Genomic DNA, 23,027 nt, shown 5'->3' with positions numbered 1-23,027 from the left:
AGGTGGAGCATGCATATTCAGCCACAGAAAAACAAAGTGCTGAGCTGGCGGTGCGTAGCGGGATGGATGTGATCCCCACTTTGAATTAGAGAGCTTTCGCAGAATGTTGTTTTGGTGTTGATCTTGGCCTTGGTATTAAAGTGTGATTTTTGTCGCCGAGTATAGCATCCAGTGTTACCCCGAGGTACACTTGGTGACTCTGGTGTTCGAGGCCCTGGTCACCCCAGGTGACATTCAGGTGTCGTTCTGCATCTCAGTTTCTCAGGTGGAAGGCACAGATTTGGGTTTTATTCGTGTTGGGATTGAGATGATTATTTAGGGAGTATCTTGACATCTCGTCCAGCGCTCTCTTCAGGATATTCTCGGTCCTGGAAATTCCTCTGCTGTGTGGTGATACAAAAATCGCCTTCATGGGAACTGCTGACATTGAGTAGGAAGTGGCTGATCGTTGGTGTAGATATTGACTAAAAGTGGGGCGAGCACGCTGCCTTTGTGGAAAGCCTTTCTGTTGGGTACGCCATCTACTTCTCTGCCCGTTTAGTTCCACGTAGAAGCGTCTGTTCTCTCGGGGGCCTGGCTCAGATCTCGGTCGCCAGTCATGAGGTACAGTTTGTGGATCAAGATGCGATGTTGAACAGTGTAAAATACAGCAGATAGATCAACAAATGCTGTGCCGGTGATGAATGTATTTTGGAGGCCATCTTCGATGTGCTGTGTGAGGTTTAGTAGTTGGCCTGCACAAAATCGACCGGATCTGAAGCCCGCTTGGTATCGCATGAGTTTGGGATCTACCAGGCGTGACATTCGTTGCAGGATAAAACGTTCGTAGAGTTTGTAAGTGATGTTATGGAGGGAGATTGGTCGAAATATTTTATGGTGATGAAATGTCGTTCCCTGGTTTTGGCAGACTGCGATGCTGGTAGCACTCAAGCCTCATAGCAGGGAGTGTGGAGGTTCAACTCATGAATCGGGCACCTGACTGTTTATTTTTACTTCAACAGACACACGGCCTTCTTGGGACTACACACATTCAGCAGCATTGGTTAATCGCAAGCAACACTCTCATCAGCAGCGTCAGGCTTTGGTCAACCAATGCTGGTGAACTGCCGGATGTCATAGGCAAGGGCCCCCTGTTAGATATGGGTCCTAGTTCGAACGCACGAATCAGTCTGTCCGTAAATCAGTGTCACAGCGATTCAGTTTTCAGTTTCATTTATTAGGTATAGCCCTGTGAGCCATGCGGCTCTTGAATCGGGTGCAACCGCAACAAACAAAAACATGAACAAGAAACATCTTAAAGTGACTACGCGCAACAGAAAAATCCAGGAAAAAAACAGCAAAGTCTTCCGAAGAAGCACCGTATATCAACGCTGTGTGCAAAAATCCCGGTAGGATGCAAGTCAAACAATAACAACCATAAGACAATTTAGATTAAAGTTATCAGGCTAACTCAGTACTACAACAAACAAACATGGCTAAACCAAAAAGTTTTTGAAATCACCAAAATGAAGCGATAAAAACAATGTAACAGTGATCATAGGTTCTGTGATTCAAATGTAACAATAAACGATCTACATTACATATACGACCAAACTTTGCAGCCATAGCTGGCAGCATGAGTCACTCGATAACAGCAGGAGCATCAAACATTTCCAATGCACCTTTAAAGATCAGCACACTATAATCAAAACACAAGATCATACTTTGCAGCGGCCATCCGGAGTGATACATTTTGATTTCAGGCCACTGAATAGCAGTGGCAGCTAGGGGTGTACAACTCCTCGAGAGCAGTTTTGAGTGAAGATCTTACAGGTAGTGATCCAAGTTGCAGTTTTTTGGCAATAACTTTCCAGACCCTGGGGCATGTTCTCACAATACAGGATATGTTATTGTCAATTCACTTGTTTTTATCCACACCCTTTTAAACATTCTCTGGACCATTTGTTTAGAAATATACGATCTTTTTCTTTCAGGTTTTCCAGCACCAACAGCAAGAATAAAGTACAGCACAGACAGAAGTAACACGTGGAGATCACATATATGCCTCAACAGGTTCGAAAGCTTCTTAGATGTAAGCAAATAAAAATACCCGCGACACGGAGTTTCTTGACGGTTTTATAAATCCTGTCAGAAGTGCCCAGATGTTATCAGCGATTCCATTTTGTGCATCTTTTGAAGCCACACATTCAACTATGGACAACCACGACCCTTCCATTCTCTGAATTAGGAGTGACCGTGATGTAACGAATCTAATATCACAATCAGCAATCGGTATCACAAACTGGAAAGGCCTAGAAGACAAACATCTAAGGTAAGAATAGCCGATCCAGAACACACGTGGTCAGGGAACTGACCAGCGACCTCAGATATCTATGCTGATGAATGCCTGCGGTATGTTTGCTGAACCACGTGGGATGAGCATCTGGGAAAACCCGAGTCCAAAGCAATACGTTCAAATACAGTACAGTATTTTAATTTTTTAAAGCGTCATCGAAGCCAGTGGAACCAGTCTCGTGGCATAAAAAACAGCTGCTGGTGAGACGCCAACAATGTTTGCTGTTGTTGTTGCTGTTGTTGTTGCTGTTGTGGATACCCCCCCCCCCCCCATGTGTGATGTGTTTCCCATGAAGACCAAGGAGTAGGGAGTATTAGTATGATCTCCGTGAGAACCTATCATTGCCCGCCAGTTTGATGAACATCCCCCAAGAATATTTTGGAAATGGTAGTGATGAGAATGAGGACTGTATCACACTCGTGTTTAAATACATATATTTTTTATGAGTATGGATGAATTTCATATCAGTTGTAATCCAGGTCCACCTTGAAAAAGAGGCAATATGTCACGTTTTGATTTAATACCATAGTTACATTTAGGATACAGACAAAACCTTGAAAATATTATTTTAAAGATGTAATCCTGGTCCAATCGATATCTGATTGAATTTCCGGGATCTTCTTTAAGTGCCGTATAACGTAGTTAGAACAGCAGTTAATGAGCGTTCCGACGCATCAGAGGATAAACACTCAATAACAAGCAACACACACGGTACTTTGCAAGCCTACTGGCTATCAACAAAGATTCGTCATGAAAGCCATCCATATCTACAGACACAGACACAATTTCAACAAAGAGGATGGTCTCAACTCAGCAAAGATGTCATCAACAACTTTGGGTCATGACTTGGCTTGTGTTTTCTTGTCACTCAACCTCCACCGTCAGCAGTTGTGGGGGTGTGGAGCGGGGTTGCAGGATTGCCTGGCGGCCCTTTGATTGGTGTAGACCCACTGCCGGTGTTGTCTCCTGCATTGGCATTGCTGCCCCTGCCCTGGTGCTGCTGCTGCTGGTGCTGCTGAGGACACTTTATAAGCAGTTTGCCTTTAGAGGCTAACCCCCCTTTTCCTGACGACGACCGCTTGTGTTGTGATCGAAAACGCTGTGGCTTTTTGTTTGTTTGTTTATTTTTTTTATTTTTCAGGCTACAGTCTACATTATAGACTGCCAGTACACTCGCCGAGGTTAACCATTGCTACAGTCTACATTATAGACTGCCAGTACACTCACCGAGCTTAATAACCAGTCTACAGTCTACATTATAGACTGCCAGTACACTCACCCAGCTTAGTAACCAGGCTACAGTCTACATTGTAGACTGCCAGTACACTCACCCAGCTTAAGAACCAGGCTACAGTCTACATATAGATTGCCAGTACACTCACCCAGCTTAATAAGTAGGCTACAGTCTACATTTCAGACTGTCAGTACACTCACCCAGCCTTAATAATCATACTACAGTCTACATTATAGACTGCCAGTACACTCGCCCAGCTTAATAACCATTGCTACAGTCTACATTATAGACTGCCAGTACACTCACCCAGCTTAATAACCAGTCTACAGTCTACATTATAGACTGCCAGTACACTCACCCAGCTTAATAACCAGGCTACAGTCTACATTATAGACTGCCAGTACACTCACCCAGCCTAATAACCAGGCTACAGTCTACATTATAGTCTGCCAGTACACTCACCCAGTCTAATAACCAGGCTACAGTCTACATTATAGACCGCCAGTACACTCACCAGCTTAATAACCAGGCTACAGTCTACATTTCAGACTGTCAGTACACTCACCCAGCTTAATAATCATTACTACAGTCTACATTATAGACTGCCAGTACACTCGCCCAGCTTAATAACCATTGCTACAGTCTACATTATAGACTGCCAGTACACTCACCCAGCTTAATAACCAGTCTACAGTCTACATTATAGACTGCCAGTACACTCACCCAGCTTAATAACCAGGCTACAGTCTACATATAGACTGCCAGTACACTCACCCAGCCTAATAACCAGGCTACAGTCTACATTATAGACTGCCAGTACACTCACCCAGTCTAATAACCAGGCTACAGTCTACATTATAGACCGCCAGTACACTCACTCCGATTAAGAACCAGGAGACAGTCTACATTATAGATTGCCAGTACGCTCACCCAGCTTAATAACCAGGCTACAGTCTACATTATAGACTGCCAGTACACTCATTCAGCTTAATAAGCAGGCTACAGTCTACATTATAGACTGCCAGTACACTCACCCAGCTTAATAACCAGGCGACGGTATTATTGTTTATTCTTTTTATTCACTTAATTTTTATTATACATTTTCTATCGACGTGGCTTTACCGAAAGAACCAAAGAATAAGCAACACGCTGCCAACAATCGCAGGATGTGCAAAAAAAAAGCCTCGGCACAAATTAAGTACACACAAACTACACATCAATTACACAGCAAGTACACATCAATTACACATTAAGTACACATCAATCACACAAACACTCATACATTTCCACGATCGTACCTCATCATCTTGAAATTTAAATAAATCGGCCCACGGGCCATGAGGGAAAATGTAATCTCGCGAATCCAGTTCCTGTGCCGTGCACCGTGAACTTCGCGTTTTGATTTAAATTCGAGCGTCACTCTTCACGAGCGTTCCTTGTCGGACATATCACTCGGTCAGCCTCGCTCTTTCTAAACTCTCCAAAATACTGTAATGACGCTCCACACAGCAACAGCGGTACCAGATCTCCGTACAAATACATTCCTGCCACCCGGACACAGTTGCCACAAAAATGTGACCACCAATGAATCACCGTACGCTAGTATGTGTATGTATGCATCAGTGTGTGTCTGTGTGTGCATCAGTGTGTGTCTGTGTGTGTGTCTGTGTGTGTGTGCATTGAGTGGTGCAATGATACACTGCTGGTCTGCCCAGCCAGGAACATGAGTTTTAATTGCTGGCCATGGAGAACATCAGAAGGCAATTAGGATCAAAATCTGCTTTATTCTCTCCTAGGTCAAAAATATGTAGTCAGAGATTTGCTATGACAACATTCAAGCAGGTTTTTACTTCCTCTGTTGTCATGAATTATTGATAAAAATGTGACTGCTGAAGCGAAAACAAACACAATCGTGTTAAGGAATCTAGATTAATGCGAATATTGTTTTAATATGTATATTAAATATGTGCCAACAATTTGTCAGCAAATTGGTCAATCAAACTGAAAGCATTACACTCGGATTTTTTTGGAACACAGAACTGCACTGTATATCTGTGAAACATGTATAAGTTCAAGAGTAGAAACGAACTGAATCTCTATTTGAGACAGAGAAATGCACAACAGGGAGCTGGCGACAGAGACGGCGCCTCGTGCAACCCGCGGGGCAACGATTTGCGTCGCAAGCGAATTCAAGTTTCACCTGTCGTATTATTTTGCACCATCGTAAGATCTTAAAATGTGCAAACGTGCATTTCCACAGAGGCTACTGGGCATTCAATTCTTATTATGTGCTTGCCACAACACGTGCCTGAACAGCAGGCCTGTCTGTGCACGGGACGTGTGCCTGTGGTTATGTGGTTTGGCTGTGTGTGTGAGAGAGTCCTGTTGCGAAGAGTTTTTGTTTAACGAGGCGAGACCTCAAGAGGCAACCACGATTAGTCACAATTGCAAAACAACCTTCGGCAAAGCTGATGGTACATGTAAAATAATCACAACTCAATCATTCTATAATCCTATTGACATTTGTCGCATCATCTACTCTGAAGTCCGTATCATCCATGTGGATGACACGATCGCCCTTTCCCTGTCACCTGAGTATTTACCGACCACGCGATCTGATGAAAGTGGTGTGTTGTGTAACCAACAATCGCCACACACAACCTCATCACCTGGGCTGATGAGGTCGTGTTTCGAATAACTCAAAGTACATTTCATACCAAACACGCACAGGCCGAGCACGAAGGCCCAGCGAAATTAAAGCAGGAAGGTCACTCCAATATCGTGATCGTTTTGCCACAATATTTATTGGACTACGACAATAAAAATATGAATTCAATATAGCCATTACACCATAAAACTACGTCTTAAAAAATCTAGGTAAAAATAAAATAAATGAAAACAAAAAACATTTTATTTATTTTTTTACCTACGTGACTTTACCGAAAAAAAACAAAGAGTATGAATCATTGCAGTCACGAAAGCTTCAAATCTAGAATTAAAAAAAATCTACTATAATTTCTTTGGAGGTTTTCCTTGAAAAAGGGTCATGACTTGTGATTTCCGGAGCATCTTCCAAAGCATCCTCTCAAAGTTGAGGTCATGGTTGGCATAGAAAACGAGCTTCTGCTTTTGGTCATAGTAATGGTCGGGGAAGTGCTTGTAGGTGCTGGTTATGAACCCATAGGCGGAAACCTGCCCATCGGGATGAGAAAAATGAAATGAAATGGGACATCCAAACTAATGTAACACAAATCAATCGTCTATTACATAGTCTCGTGTCGAAGTAGGACCCGTATCTAACAGAGAGGGCTCTTGCCTGTAAATACCTGGCTGTTCAACAGCATTGCTTCAAGCGTGCCTGACTCTTGCTGATGAGACACTGCATGTAAAAGCTGATCCAGAGTTTGTGCATTAAACCAATGCTACTGGAAAAACTACTTTTGAAATGCTGCATGGCTGATTGGTTGTGTAACATATTTTTTTATGTTTAATGTGGAGAGACAAGTATGGGGAGGAGGCGACTTGTTTGCTTATTTATGTGTTACTAATATTCTGTTTTATCCATCTCCATATCCTATAAGCAAATCCTTACAGGATGCATCTGCAATAAGAATACAATGTGATCTACCTTTAACTAGGAACACACGACATTAAATGCACCCTACTTCATCGGATCTCGGAAGCTAAGCAAGGCTAGTCCTTACGACGGGTAACCCACAAGGAATGTCAGGCGTTGTCGGTGTGAGGGCGAGGTAGCTAAGATATGGCATTGCTGAGTGTCTTCCCCTCGTATGCTTGATTTGTCTCCGGGATTGTCAAAATATTTCCATTTAGCAGAGGCTTTCTGAAAAGAATCTTGAGCCTCAGCGAAGTTTTCGTGGGTAGTTGTGGCATTATTATATTTTAGAGCTGATTGTTTAACCACTCAATTTCCGATTATCGGCTTTATTACTCGGCCCATCATGGATACAAAAATAGTTGGGAAAAAAGTGTGGCCTCTGTTCCCAAGTGTGCCGCCGGATGGGAGGTGGTGGGCGGGGCTTAGTGACGTCACTGGCAGGTGAGCCGTGTCACTCCGAGCGCGGCTCGGAGGGAGTTTCCTGGCAGCAGGTTGGCAATATTTCGGGCTGTCACCGTATTTAATGGGACACAAGTAATTGTTTACAAACATAAGAAATTGCTTCCAACTTTTAGCTAATTAACCAACTCAATCGACTAATTGGGCCACATCCAAGTCTATTATATTTTCAGTGCTTGGTGCTCATTAACGGAGCAGCCCGCAGAGGAAATGTAATCCTGCAGTCAGTGATCATTTGTCTGTATGCGAGGTGTCAGGGACAAGAGGCACATTACCTGGTCACAGGTGTGCAGAGCTGTGAGCAGGGCTATGGCGCCTGTGCTTGGCCTATAGAGGTCTTTAAACTTCGTTTGAAGACGTGTCGAAGGCAAAAAACTGAAAGGGGGAAAAATGCAGACATGGCAGAGTTTGTGCTCAAAAGATTCCAAAAAGCACTTTAGGTTTTGTAATAATACAATGTACGGGACTTTACCGAGAGACCCAAAGAGTATCAATTCCTGCAGTCACGAAAGCTTTAAGTCAATATTTAATCCAATGTTATAATACATTCAGTCAATATGCAAAATGTACATATTATTTAATAACATGAATGGATGATAATGGATGATATTGGTCGCGAAAGCCTACGTATTAAACTAACATGAATGTGTTTAAAATTGCCTTTTACAAGGTACACTGTGTCAAAAAATGTATTGTTACAGATATCCGCAATTCTTATTATGGGCAGCAGCAGCGGGGTCCATGACTGGCTCCCAGTTCTCCTTGGGCTCTCGTCATGCCATCATCCACCATCACCTGTCATGCCGTCATCCACCATCACCTGTCATGCCGTCATCCACCATCACCTGCAATCATCCACCATCACCTGTCATGCCATCATCCACCATCACCTGTCAGGCCGTCATCCATCATCACCTGTCATGCCATCATCCACCATCACCTGTCATGCCGTCATCCACCATCACCTGCAATCATCCACCATCACCTGCAATCATCCACCATCACCTGCCATCATCCACCATCACCTGCCATCATCCACCATCACCTGCCATCATCCACCATCACCTGCCATCATCCACCATCACCTGCCATCATCCACCATCACCTGTCATGCCGTCATCCACCATCACCTGTCATGCCGTCATCCACCATCACCTGCCATCATCCACCATCACCTGCCATCATCCACCATCACCTGCCATCATCCACCATCACCTGCCATCATCCACCATCACCTGCCATCATCCACCATCACCTGCAATCATCCACCATCACCTGCAATCATCCACCATCACCTGCCATCATCCACCATCACCTGCCATCATCCACCATCACCTGCCATCATCCACCATCACCTGTCATGCCGTCATCCACCATCACCTGTCATGCCATCATCCACCATCACCTGCCATCATCCACCATCACCTGCCATCATCCACCATCACCTGCCATCATCCACCATCACCTGCCATCATCCACCATCACCTGTCATGCCGTCATCCACCATCACCTGTCATGCCATCATCCACCATCACCTGCCATCATCCACCATCACCTGCAATCATCCACCATCACCTGCCATCATCCACCATCACCTGCAATCATCCACCATCACTTGCCATGCCATCATCCACCATCACCTGCCATCATCCACCATCACCTGCCATCATCCACCATGACCTGCAATCATCCACAATCACCTGCAATCATCCACCATCACCTGTCATCATCCACCATCACTTGCCATGCCATCATCCACCATCACCTGTCATCATCCACCATCACTTGCCATGCCATCATCCACCATCACCTGCGAATTCTCCCAGCCACTGAAGAACAGGGCCCATTAACTCGCCGCGTTGTGTTTGTGTGAGAGAAGCCACGCAGCAAATCACCCAGATCGTCAGATCGTCAGATCATCAGATCGTCAGATGATTTGGGTGATTGTCAGATTGTTCGGTTATCCACAACCCCGCTGTGCACCACAACCGTTTCACGGATAGCCCCACAGATAATAGGTTCCACTAACCCCCCCCCCCCCCCCCCCCACACACACATTGCTACGGAGAAGAGGAGTTCTTCTAACTTAAATAAAGATACTTAAGAAACAACGGTTTTGATTCAATAAATTATTTGGCGGTGCTGCTGCCGAGTTGCCAGTGGTGTACGCAGACAATAAACAACAACAAATATTCGTAAACAAAACAGCCTGAATAAAATAGGTATGTATATAAATAAGATTTGTGACGTTTCGGCCAATGATCCTATGTGCTATGTTTTACTGTGACTGCAATCGCAAAATAAATAAAACATACTTATTTTTCAGGTATCGCAAGAAATCCGGATGCAGCATTTTGAATTTCCTGTCGACATCTTCATTTCCAAAATAATTCCAGGGTCTGAAAAACAACTTGTTTAATTGACACTTTTAGAACGCCATCAAATGATGGACAAACACTGGACTGATGCGAGTATTTGCGAACGCGCAAGCACGTACTTGTCCTTTTTATCCGGCCCTTTATTGACCACGGCACGTCGGGAGGCAGCGGTCACCATGTAGTAGTCCTGGTGGCCGCAAGGAACGAATACGTATCGAGTTTCCTGAAACGCAAAGTAGAAGGGAAAGCTTCGTTTGTCGCAGGTGCGAGTTGCAGCTCTCCGCTGCGCTCTTCCGGTTGTGCCACACAACGTCCGACGTTTCGCGTCACCCTCACGGGTGACAAACGTAGTGCTCACGTTGAATCTGGCTTTCATCGGTGGTCGCTACCCGCTCTTGTGCCAGGCACAGAGGATTGAGTTCAAGGGTGATGGGTCGCTGAGCTCGTCCGTGATCACCGTGTGAACAACCGCGAACGGCGCTACCATCAGCACCATCCTCTCACCGCTGATTCCAAGGCGATGGGGGAGTCTCTTCACCCCTAAAGGAAACGGTACCCCCCATTCCCACAGAACAACGGTGCCAGTCGCAGCGCACCACCTCAACAAACACATACATATCTCTAAATAGCCAAACAAACGTCACTTTCTGTGGCCAATAAGTAAACTTTAGCCCAATCCAAAATACCTGGGTGTCATCTTTGACAGTGAAATAACCTTTAGATCATGCACGTAGTAAAGACCTTTGAAAAGGTCAGAACCAAGTCTCAAGTTCATTTCGTGCAACCCGGTGAGAACTCAAGAGACCAGGATAGACTTTAATTTGCAAGAGTCACCTGGGTCACCAACATGACAAAAACAAAACAAATACAATAAAGAACAGCAATGAAGTCAATATCAATTGGTGCAAAAACGACGGTGCTGTCATCGCATTCAAAATAAAATAAATTGCACGAACATAAATCAACGTTAACAAATGTATTCCCTGCAGCAAGTGAGGGTTAACTGGGGGCTTCAATAGAAGCCTTGGTTTGGAACGGAGAGTGTACGGACAAGAGGAACATGAGATGAGAGGTTTGCAGAGGTGAGTCAGTGGAGGATCTAGGGGACGTTGAGTGTGATTTATTTTATTTTATTTTGGATTGGATTGGGAGCCAGTGGTGGGATTGGAGTATTGGGGTGACGTGGTGATGTTTATGATTGTGAGTGACATGTCGTCCGTACGAATAAGGCTCATGACTAGAAGTGTAAACATTCCTGTTGCTAACTTCACAGTCAAAGCCGGTTGTTACCGCACCATTTACCACATTTTAGAAAACATCACAAAAGGTCAGGGCTTTAATGAACACCGTCATCTGCAGTTTAGCGATGATGATGAAAGTGGTCTCTTACTGCTCAAATAAGCATTGATGCGGTGCTCATCTCCTGTTCACAGCCTGGAGCCAGTGGTGGAAATTCCACATTCCTATGACGGGGGAAAATATATCAATAGAACCAACATTCTTGACTTCCTCACAAAATAGTATTAGTTTTATCGACCTCAGAGGAATTATGGGCCGAGTCAACCCAAAAACTAGGATTCTGAAATTGTCACCTGATTGTGTTCGCTGAGCCAGCTCACCAGAAGGTCAGAGTGGCTGTGGTGGATCTCACCTTAGACCAGGGAGGGTGCATGAACCCAAATTTTCTGTATGCTCTCATGGAATTCTTCATGGTATTGGTTGAAAAAAAGTAGAAGGATGTCCGATTGCCAACATCTCGCTCGAAGCCCGCCGTGATCGCCCCGTTTACCCTGGTGGCCAAAAGATCACAAAAGGTCACATGATGTCAGGCATTTGTGTAATCATTACTTATATCTTGTAACCTACTTGGGTGTAGGTATTCTATCTACCAATATTGTTATTTAGAAATGTTAATATATATATATATGTCTTGAGTTACATTAGGCGAGTTTAAGTATCGTTAAAACAACAACTCTTCTTGGTTGGAATGCACTCCACCGATAGGACACAAGGCAGCCTCACAAGACGTCCCGGGTAGCTTCCCCTGCTCCTCTCAACTTGTGACGAGCCGGGCTGTTGCGAGTTGGGCAACTCAAAGGGAGTCAGCTGTGAGTGTGACCTGAACTGGTACTACACGCCCCACGTCACCAACCTCGCGCACACCGACTCGCATGGTGAAGTATGGTCAACAAATCCGATATCAAGTTACCAAAGGCTGTAAAGTATTCCGTATTCATGAGAACGAGCAGGCTGCACGTCATTTGGATGTGGCTGTCTCTCCCACCCTACCTTCCTCCAGCCAGCCAGCAAAACTTTTTTTACATAAAATTTGTCCAAGGCAAATTTCGTTACAGGAAATTAATTTAACATCGATTCACGGTTCGTGCACGTTTTTTATATCTCGTTGCTTTTGACCCACTTCATATTTGCTTCACTGGTGTACAGTTCTTTATTTGACGTCATTGCTTTTGTGATGTCGGTGACCCAGATGCACACGAGGCGACTCTGCTCTCACGAGTGCTTCAATTGGTTCAACAAATTACACCTGAACCACCTGACCCCCCCCCCCCCTCAATTCCTTGGGGAGGGAGAGGGAACGGCTCGCTCCGAAGACTCCGTACAGGGATCAGGTTGCTCTTCGCCATTGCGAGCAGTTGCGATGCAAAGTTCGTGTCGTTTCTGGCGCCGCACTGAAGACCTGGATCGTGTTCTAGAGGCTGTGATAGAATGATGTTGCCATGTTCTAGTGAACGCCGCCCGCTAGAGCACAGGCAGAGGAGCACGTTATTTATTTACTTTTACTTCAGCTCTGCAGAAACTCTGACCTCCATCTGCGCAATGTCCCCCGTGTCCAACATTCCCTTACCCCAGCTGCCGCTGCGAGCCTCGTAGGTGCCCGCTTGGCACGGCTCCCCGACTTCGACGCTGTCCCCTCTACAGCCACGACGGATCCCTCAAACTCCACGTTGTCCAAAACGCCGCTACGAGACTTCTCACCTCCGCACATGAACAACGCCACCACCCCACCCGCTGCTCCAATCCATCCGTCGGCACCCAATCCAATCCGGATCAACTTCAAGATCGCACTCTCCGTCTCTATAATATCCTCCGCGGATTCACACCTCCCGATCTCTCCCTTCTCAGTTCACTCCGTTGACTCCTCGACACCACAGGCCTGGTTCAGATACCACCTGCACATGATGCTAGCCTCGACCATTATTCGAACTCTGGTGACTTCGTTAAAAGCGCTGTGGGCGACAACACTGATGTGCCGCTCACCACCTTGAATGTGTACATGAACTTCAGATTGCATACTTGTGTCACTAACACGGTCAGCAATGTGCTGACACGCCAGTAGAAAATCAGTTGTACAGGTTTTCAAATATTTCACCTCCGGACTTGGCATTTACGCCCCCCCCTCCCCTCCATTATTCGCAGCCTTGACGTTGAAGGACGCCTGCCCAAGCGATCCAATGAATCTGAATTCCAGGAAAGTACGAGACAGGTGCAGCGTGGAGAGCAACCGAACCTCATCTTGCAAGCCACTGAAATATTGCTGAAAACCATTTCTTGTGACAGAGACAAGAGTCAGAGTTTGACTCCCGCCCCAAATAAGCATTGAGGCATTGGTGCTCATCTCCTGCTTACAGCCATGCTAGGCCAGTCGTGCAAGTTGACATTCACATAATGGGTGGCGTGGGGGGGGGGTAACTTGACAAGACAACCTCTGTTGACTTTCCCACAAAGTGGTACAGATCTGATCCACCCCGGAGGGATGATGGTCTGAGTCAACCTCAATCAGCATTTTGAACTCGCAACCTCCCCCATAGCGAGCCCCCATTGCGAGCCCCCATTGCGAGCCCTCATTGCGAGCCGCTCGCTCTGCCACTGAGCCACCCGGACGATACTTCGCCACGCTGGTCAGTGCGGGAAGGCGAGAGGGGGGGCGGCGCGGTATGCCCTGGACCGGTTCAGATATCACTCGCCACGAAGCGATGTTCGCCGTGGCCAGGAATCGAACTCATGTGACTGGGTCCATAGTCTTAATGCAGTGCGCTAACCACACTCGTGCCACCGCTCTCTGACGACAAAAATGGGCTCGAAATGTGTTCGATGTAGAACTGAAAACACGGCGATTCGAGGTTAAACCTCGGGCAATTCAATGGATCTGCAGGGGGCCTTGCCTGAACACGTAGTCGTGGGAATCGATTTCCTCTCCCATCATGGACCCATTGAGGATCCCTCCGTTCCCGACAACGGCGCAGCGGACGCACTTCTCGGCGTCGCGTCCTCCGCCGCCGCCATCAGGCAGACGGTGGGGAAACATCTCCCGGCACTCCGGGTGGCTCAGCACGTCCACGGCGTCTTCAACATCTGCACATTTAACCCGAAAGCAAAAGAAAAAATACTAAAACCAGAAGCCGTCACTTTTATACAAGATTAGCTCGCTTCAATGACACACCTACCAAGCTCATAATTACCATGTATTGTCACGTGCAGAAGTGTAGTTATGACATCTGGTTCAGAATCGTGGTCGTTATCAAAACGAAATGGAACAAAAATTAGAAAGTGCACACAGAAGCACGGAGAGATGCAGGCTTGGAATGAAGTTGAGAGACAGAGTTACATGGATTACAGAGCGCACGCAGGTTAATGGCATCATTGATATTGTTAAGAAATGTGAGTGGGCAGGACGCAACACGGCTACGAAGAATATTGACAGATTCCCGAGAATAATAATGGAGTGGCAGCCACGGAACAGAATTCATCCGAGGATGTCTTCCTCGAAAATTGAGTGATTATACCAGCACACGGGCAGGTGCGAAGCGAAACACGTTCCTTCGGAGTGGGCAGGTAGGAACTTGGTTGGACAGCGCATTCGTGCACGACAGAAAGCTCGCGGTCACGTGACGCACTTCAACCAATCCGGGAGTGTACATGTTTGGGAGGGGCTATGCACGACAGACAAATACTCCCTGGTGGGCAGTGTGGAACTGTTGTTCCTACCTGTATTATTACATGGCTGGAGAACCCAGAGGAAACCCGTGCGGAACAAGGGGGAGAACATTCAAACTCCACATGGAAAAGCACCCGAGTGGGGAATTGACACCAGGCCCTTCTTGCTGTGAGAGGCACAAGTGTTACCACTGCGTCGCCGCCGCCCTGCCACCTGGAAGGATCAATTTACCCTGCCAGATGTACAAAGGGCTGTAAAATATTTTCACTATCATCATGAAAGAACATAAATTAATTGAATAGAATGAACGAACGAACAACTAACGTACCAGTCCTGTTCATTCCCTTCCAGCCGTACGGAGTGCGGTACTTTGAAAGGCGATCAAACTCCTCTGGGCTGAAGTGTCCCTTGCGCAGCAGGACCGGTATGTTGAAGTCAAACATACCTTGCAGGAGTGGCTTCCTGCCCACCACCCTGCGCAGACTCGCGGAGCAGTTCTGAGCACAAGGGAGGAGGATTGGACACAACGCTGTGAGGTGACGCCGAGTCAGAACACAGAGCACAAATAGCAAAGTCCCCGTGACTCTTGAGGACGGGATAATCCGAAGCATTGTTTTCTCTCTCTCTCTGGCTTCAAAAGCTGAAATCCTCTGTTGCATTGAAGCCTAGCACGGGGCCATATTAACGCAGGGGCTTAGGGGCCTTACCAAGTGGCCTCCAAAATATACATACAATATTGATATCGTGCTTTACAATGGTAAAGATGCAAGTGTAGCACAGCAATTCACTGTTGTGCAGATTGCGCCAAAGTGCCGGAAACATTTTTTTATTTTACTTTAGATATACGTTTATTTACTTGTAATACTTTTTGATTATGAAAAGGTTTGTCTGTTACCCAAATCTACTATAAGTTTAACTCTTCACGTGACAATTTAAAAACTGGTCATCTGAATTGTTTTTTAAATATAATTCTCATCAGGTCCCTTGGTGTTTTGTGTCGTCTCCAACTCTTATTATCCGTTCTGTCTCTCTGGCCTATAAGAGTTTATGCTATGACGAGGAGTGGGCCATTACCTGAAATGTCACCTATTATATACGTTATTTATTTTAAGGCCACACGGTGTTATTGACATATGCGTTGAGTTTTTCTGAAGCTCTGTGGCCAATCCTAGAGATAATGTGGCAATTAAATCCACAGCATCGCTGTGTGTGTGTTGCTCCCGGTTACACTCCTGTAGATTGCGTTCAAAAACGAGAAGTGAAGTAACCGAGCGGTGAATAACCGTGCCATCGTCGTGCACAGGAGGTAGCTAAACCCGTCCAGGGATGGAATTTACACAAATATAGGCCCCATAAACGATAAGAGCCCGGACCCCCCTCAATCACAATCTCACACTTCGTCTTCAAAGACTGCTGAACTTGGGTGCATTAAAAGTTTCACATTTTATTAAATGAAAATAATAAAATGTAGAAAGATGTTTTTACTCGACCATTAGTTTAGCTGAGCACAGGATCAAGGTGACGTTGAATTTAAAGTCTACCGAGGCCACAATTCCCCATGTGGCAAGTGTAGAATGTGTCAATACTTAACACGTTGAGCGAGATCAATGAAAGTCAAATAATTCGTGCATAACCTGCACGTGTTACGGTGCATCAACACCACATCGGTATCACTCTGAACCGCGCCGTGTGCAGCATCCGAGCGCTGTCCACCTTCAAGAAGCAGCTCAAGGCTCGCAAGGGCTGCGGCTCTCGCCTGTGCAGGGCGGCGTACGAGCGACATTGATAGCTGGCTCCGAGTTGTCGATGGTACATCGCGTCCAATAGGCAACACGTGCGCGCGTTGTAAATCACGTTCACTATTAATAATGTGCGGCTCTTCTTAACCTTCACAGAAACCTTCCTTGCGTGTAGCTCACATGTTGTTGTGTCATGGAAAGGTGAACATCAGTGATATATGGACATAAGTGCTGACGATTAGCCTGGGTGTAATTCAGCTCGAGGGACACCCGTACTTGTGTGCCGCTTGTCGACTAACTCAGCAGAAATCACTGACAAACGCGCAGGAGAAGAATGCACACTTTATAGATGCTTCAGGGGAATGTTTGCTCAACTTCTAAGTATTCTACACATGTTCGTATATAAGAGCTCTCGGCCTTATCCAGACCACCAGCTCAAAAGAACGTGTGGCTATTCGTGTGTGTGTATGTACAACGACAAAGGTTCCCCGTGAAGCCTTCACAAGCCGTTGGGGCAAGTGCTATAATAGACACATATGGAGGCCGGCAGGGCACACGATGAGGTAAGCCCCACGCCCGGCCGCTTTCATCTCTCTCGTGGCGATGTTTTACACACTGCACCGGGTATTCATTTGAGGCTGGGTTGACCTAGCAGAGGCCCAGGACCGGTTCATATAATTGTCACTGGTGTTGACCGTGAGCATGATTCAAACTCGGCTTGCCGGGTATGCAGTGCAGCGCAATAACCACGACACAGCAAGCAGTAGATGTCAGCACCAACACAACTCATTACTTTGGCTACTTGTTTGAGTGTAGTTTACAGCTGTGCAACCATCTATCATAATTGCTATTCGCGATGTTTTGTTACCAGGCTACAAATCTGAGGATGGAAAAGGAGCTAATTTCCCTGTCAGGAAGTCCACCGTCGACAGCGATGTACTTGGCTGTTTAGACAGTACAGAGGCCTTCAACTAACAATGTGAACACTTCCGAGAATTGGCAACAAGACCACAAGACACGAGCCTCCGGGCTCTGGAAACCACCTGGAGAAGATTCCAGGTACGCGTTGACAATGATGGCGAAAAAGTGGAGACTCTTTGACTTTTTGAAGCTTTTGACATACATCATGTTACGGTGTATTATCCGTTCTTGTTCCATTAAAAACGATAGTCCCATATAAGTCTTTAACACAATGTGAAGCACCCTATATTTTGCTACTGTTATACATTTCCACACGATAAGCCACTTCGTTGAGTTATCATTTGTGATTGCCAGTAGGTCGCTTTTGAAAAATAGCTGGAGCTCAGTGGGCCTTACCTGGTAAAATAAAATAAAAAATGGATTAGTGGTTTATTTTTTAGTAAATTCCATCAGTCCTTGTGCAAAAGTGAGAATGCACTGTGATCGAGCAGGAGCGGACAGTGATGGCGACAGCATGTGGGGGAGGCCTTCATCCAGCAGTGATGTAGTACCCCCGTGGGTTAGCTAAGTTAGGCACGGTGGCTACCACATTAAGTCGTTATGCTAAGTGTTACCTGTTGTGTTAGCTAATAAATAGTGTTGTCTGCAAAGTCCAGTATGCGCCTGAATTTAACCTACTACACGTGTCTCGTCTAGGCACGGACGGAAAACCCATGAACCGCAATCACGCGTGGTAACTTTTATATTGCCCGACGTTTAAGTTGTGCCTGACATTCACGATCGAAGATAATCACGACCCCACCCAGCGTGCGTTCTCCAGGACACGGGGGGGGGGGGGTGACCCGAGGGCCCCCCCAACCCCGGCCACGTCCACGCCAAGCCACGCGTCAAGGCGAAGCCTTCCAGACTCACGTCCGCCAGCGTGTTGCTCTCGCGAAAGTAATCATCATCCTTGTCCAAGCTGATGTTGTACTTTTTCTTCGCCAGCAGCCACTCCTTCGCCGCCAGCATCTCGTCCTCCCTGAGGTCGGGATCCCAGGGCAGGGAGCCGCCAGCCCTCGCCGTCCCCGCCGCCCTCGTCGTCGCTGCCGCCGTCGTCGCCGCCGCCGTCGCCACGGTGGCGTCGAGCGACATCGCGTCCGCGTGGCTTCGCTGGATCCGTTCGTAGAAGAGAGTCTTCTCCTTCAGCCACAGCGCGAAATTGCACCTGCAAGGCGACAATGAGAAGAGACACGGGGTTGTCTGTGCCTCCAGCGGCCAGATGCGTCTCGACTCGACGGAGCGTTGCGCAACCCCACAACTTCCAGGCTGAAACGAACCTGTCTGACGATGACATTGACAGACGTTTCATATAAAATAAAGCCTTCAAAGTAACAATTAGGGTACACGGTCTGGTGCCATGATCTCAGATTACCCCTCCTAGTGGTTAGCTGTGTTTTTTTTATGTTTGTTGCGTCGTTCGCGTGACTTGCATCTCAAAAACGCTGACGGGTTTGTAACGTGGACAGTTTTCTTCTCACAGAGTCACAGGGGGAAGCCGCAGACAAAGCTGAAAGGCACCCAGAACCGGTGCCAACAATTTCCCAAGCTCTGTGATCCTATATTGGGACATTTGGCCAACTTTGTTTCAGGATCTACTTGCGTCCAGCCTCAACGAGGAGTTGGGATCTCATGCTCACAACATCTGGGCCCACCATGGAAGTGGAGAAGGATGGTGAATTCACCATGGAAGTGGAGCAGGATGGTGAATTCACCATGGAAGTGGAGAAGGATGGTAAGCTACCATTCCTGGATGTTTTGTTTGAGAAGAGACCTGACGGCTCGTTGGGACACTCTGTCTATAGGAAAGCCACCCACACAGATTCCTATCTGAAACCTGATTCCCACCACCATCCAGCACAAGAGAATTCCCTCATCAAAACACTACACCATAGGGCCTACTGCATTTGCGATCAACACCACCTAGCCAGTGAACTGGAACACGTACACCAGGCCCTCAAAATGAATGGGTACTCGGACCGCATTATTCGCTAAGCTGTTTCTCCAACCATGGAGAAACAACCCCCTGAGAAGCCAATCAAAACCATCACGTTACCATACATAGCAGGTGTTACCAAAAAGATTTCCAAAATCTTAAAAAAACACAAGATCCAGGTCCGATTCAATACAGTACACAAAATCCGTGGTCTAATCCCATCTGTGAAAGATGTCATTCCTGACATGCAATATCCTGGGAGTCTACAAACTGAGTTGTACCTGCGGTGGAAATTACATTGGGAAATGAAACGACATGTCTCAGACCGTGTTCGCAAACACAAGGCAGATGTGAAACACGGCAGAACTAATACCTCTGCCGTAGCTGACCATTGTTATAAGGCTGTGGGCTCGCATGATATTGTTTTTTACCGAGACCAAGGTACTCTGCAAACCTTCGGGCTACTACCAAAGGTTTGTTCATGAAGCCATCCAGATATATAAACATAGACATCACTTCAATCGAGAAGATGGATCAAATTGAGCAATCATTGGAAGGATGTTATTAACCAGGTAAAACCTTAACTGTTTATGGTTGTTCCATCATATATGCCGGGTACTAGTCTATTTTTCCGAGTTAATTTCTCCCCGCATCCCCAGCGTTTGCCATTGCTGCTTCATTGGCATGTTGCTGCATTGTCACTCGTGCACCGCCCGTGCTTCTGGTGTTGTTGATACACTTGGGCTACGCCCATCCCCAAACCTTGATAAACAATTTGCCTTTAGAGGCTGACTCCTTTTCCTGATGACGACCCCTTGTGTTGCGATGGAAACGTCGTGATTTGTTTTATTTTATTTTATTTCTAACTACGTGACTTTACCGAAAGAACCAAAGAATATGAGCGTTCCTTTGGCTAACCATGGGCCCCTGAATGCAAAGTTTAGCAAAGACACACACCCAAATGGCTTACCTTTGTGGGATAAAAATAAATAAATGTATGACAAACGACAGCTTGAGAGGAAGCGCAGTGGACGTGGAGCAATGCACGCAGCCCTGCAAGCTCGAGGGTGTAAATTCCACTCCTCGTAGAACATTGCTTCTACCACATCATCAAGTGAATTTTTTACCTACGTGACTTTACCGAAAAAACCTAAGAGTATGAATCCTTGCAGTCACGAAAGCTTCAAATCTAGAATTAAGTGAATATCTATCCAGCAGTGGATAGAAAATGTATATGTTCAAATTATGACGGGCAGAATACGTTCCTAAATAAAGGATATGGACTTTCATAGCTACGTCACGGACACCTTTTAGCTTTGCGATGGCAGAAACCACTTTTGTCCCGGAGCCTGAGCAGAAACCAGTTTTGTCCCGGAGCCTGAGCAGAAACCAGTGGCACTGGAGGGAGTCGAGTCCTCTGCCGTCATGCAGACGCGATCGTACGGCAAGAGTCAATTACTAGACAACTTCCACTCACTTCCTCCAGCGGTTGTTCATTATTATTACTCCTTTTATTTGACCACATCACACATATTGATTCTACGGATGTTTCGGAGTTCAGCCCCGCAGCAATGTCAGCAACTTCGTTATCAAAAATTGTCGCCGGTTGAAGCTCTACATTCCTTGAGACGATTCGTCGGTGAAGGCAGAAAGAAAGCGAGTTTCTGGCTTGCGAGTTCATTTAGACAGCGAGCGACCAAAGCGGTGCCTCCTCCCAGTGGCTTCAGTCGACTTGTGACTGATTTGGGATTAGACAAAAATTACACAAACTGCACACAAAAACACGCTCAAACAGTGCAAATGCACCTGGTGTCCATATACAGTACCGCATGTAAAACATTCATGTCAATACTTTGTGTGCACGCTCACGAGTTTGGAAAGTGTTGCAGATCAGTTTGCGACAGCGGTGATTGTAGAAACCGCGCCAGTGCAGTGCTCAAACCATCACCACGACGTACACGTGGACATGAGAGCAATGACGCATCAGCTGTGACTCTACAGTCTTCACGACAGCTGTTATTCAATCCATTTGTCATCCTTTACTGTCATCAATTTAATTTTTTACCGAATTCACGCTTCACAGATTCGACCCCATTGCTTTCTCTCATCTATTCTATCCCCCTCATCTCATCCATTACAGTGCTATACCATACTCTTTGGTTCTTTCGGTAAAGTCACGTAGGTATAAAATAAAATAAATCAGTTCTGCTGACCAGCAGTTCTCCTGCTGCTGTATCTGTTCCACCTGATGACGGCCGCTTGTGTTGCGATCGAAACGTCGTGATTTTATTTATTTTCTACCCACGTGACTTTACCAAAAGAACCAAATAGTTTGGATTCCTGCATTAACGAAAGCTTCAAATCAAGATTATTACAGTGATGTGTTGTGTCGTTGTTATTTCTCTGCAAAGCGCATTGATTAAGGTGCTATTTAAATTTCGCTAAGATCAGAATAACATATTTAGATTTTTAAATACAGGGAAAAAGAGTTACGTATTTCAAAGGCTACGGTTATAATGTAAGGACTAGAATTCACAATGTCAGTATTAATGATCGATCAACAAGCGATGAATGCATCTCTTGGATGACAGCATTTGAATATAACCACGGCAGGAACCGAGAACATCTCACGAACCTGAGTATTCCTGCATGGCAGCGTTTGTTTAAGACCCTGACATTGTAAATGTACACGCCACTCCCACGTACCTGAGAATTCCTGCATCGCAGCGTCTGCTGAACACCCTGACATTGTAAATGTACACGCCACTCGAAAGCAGCACAATGAAGGCAAATATCTTTTCGATCGACCTGTAACGCATCGTTGTCAAAATATTCTCCTTATCAAACCTCACGAGGCATGTGCCAAACAAGAACGACACACGCGCAGCGGCAGCAGTCTGATGGAATATTGCAAGCACCGTGGGCCATCTCATATATATGCGTGACAAAAAATGGGTGTAAACTTAAAAAAATCGTGATGTCAGCAAGACGAAGCTTTCAAAGGTGCTCACGGGTGATGACTTTTGAAGGAATCATTTGGCGTGTCAGTGTTTGTCAGGAGATTATGTAACCCAATATATGACGGCAATGTTACTTAACATTGCATCGCTTGTGGAATAAAATGTTCCAGTGAAAAGTAACATCCATATTTTCGTGACATTACACCTTTTAGCATCTTTATTTGAAAGTTTTCTAAAGCGTAACAAGCCACGAAACAAAATCTGTCCGTTCTCCAGAATTTATTCAAGCAAGCCTGACTGCTGATCAGACACCGAATGTCAAAATCGGGCCAAAGTTGTGCTTGTATTGAAGCAATGCTGATGAGATTTGCACTCCCAGGAGGCCGTGTGGCTGAGGGGATGTGTGGAGTGTGCCTCGATGTTTGACGTGGATGTGGATCGACGGATTTG

The 23,027-nt window shown here is 46.0% G+C and overlaps 1 protein-coding gene and 1 long non-coding RNA gene across 3 annotated transcripts; one reads left to right on the top strand and one right to left on the bottom strand.

Moving 5' to 3' along the window:
* Nucleotides 1-5,376: 5,376 nt before the first annotated feature.
* Nucleotides 5,377-22,486, bottom strand: LOC133341003 (alpha-N-acetylgalactosaminide alpha-2,6-sialyltransferase 2-like). Its single transcript, XM_061549586.1, has 9 exons — nucleotides 22,324-22,486; nucleotides 18,555-18,849; nucleotides 15,311-15,479; nucleotides 14,210-14,399; nucleotides 11,677-11,815; nucleotides 10,145-10,248; nucleotides 9,963-10,046; nucleotides 7,923-8,022; nucleotides 5,377-6,761 (listed from the first exon to the last, which is right to left on the bottom strand). The coding sequence occupies exons 1-9, from the start codon at nucleotides 22,434-22,436 to the stop codon at nucleotides 6,579-6,581; spliced, it is 1,377 nt and encodes a 458-aa protein (XP_061405570.1). The 5' UTR covers nucleotides 22,437-22,486; the 3' UTR covers nucleotides 5,377-6,578.
* Nucleotides 17,161-22,328, top strand: LOC133341004 (uncharacterized). 2 transcript variants are annotated; one of them, XR_009754956.1, is made up of 3 exons: nucleotides 17,161-17,284; nucleotides 17,593-17,780; nucleotides 18,633-22,328. It is a non-coding gene; the product is annotated as an uncharacterized LOC133341004 (long non-coding RNA). The 2 variants fall into 2 exon arrangements; XR_009754955.1 differs by having other exon boundaries at nucleotides 18,630-22,328.
* Nucleotides 22,487-23,027: the final 541 nt, after the last annotated feature.

This window comes from Lethenteron reissneri, chromosome 10 (genome assembly GCF_015708825.2).
Source record: "Lethenteron reissneri isolate LAM-NWPU_2019-01 chromosome 10, ASM1570882v1, whole genome shotgun sequence".
In the NCBI taxonomy this organism is placed as follows: Eukaryota; Metazoa; Chordata; class Hyperoartia; order Petromyzontiformes; family Petromyzontidae; genus Lethenteron; species Lethenteron reissneri.
This window is presented reverse-complemented; position numbering and strand designations above follow the sequence as displayed.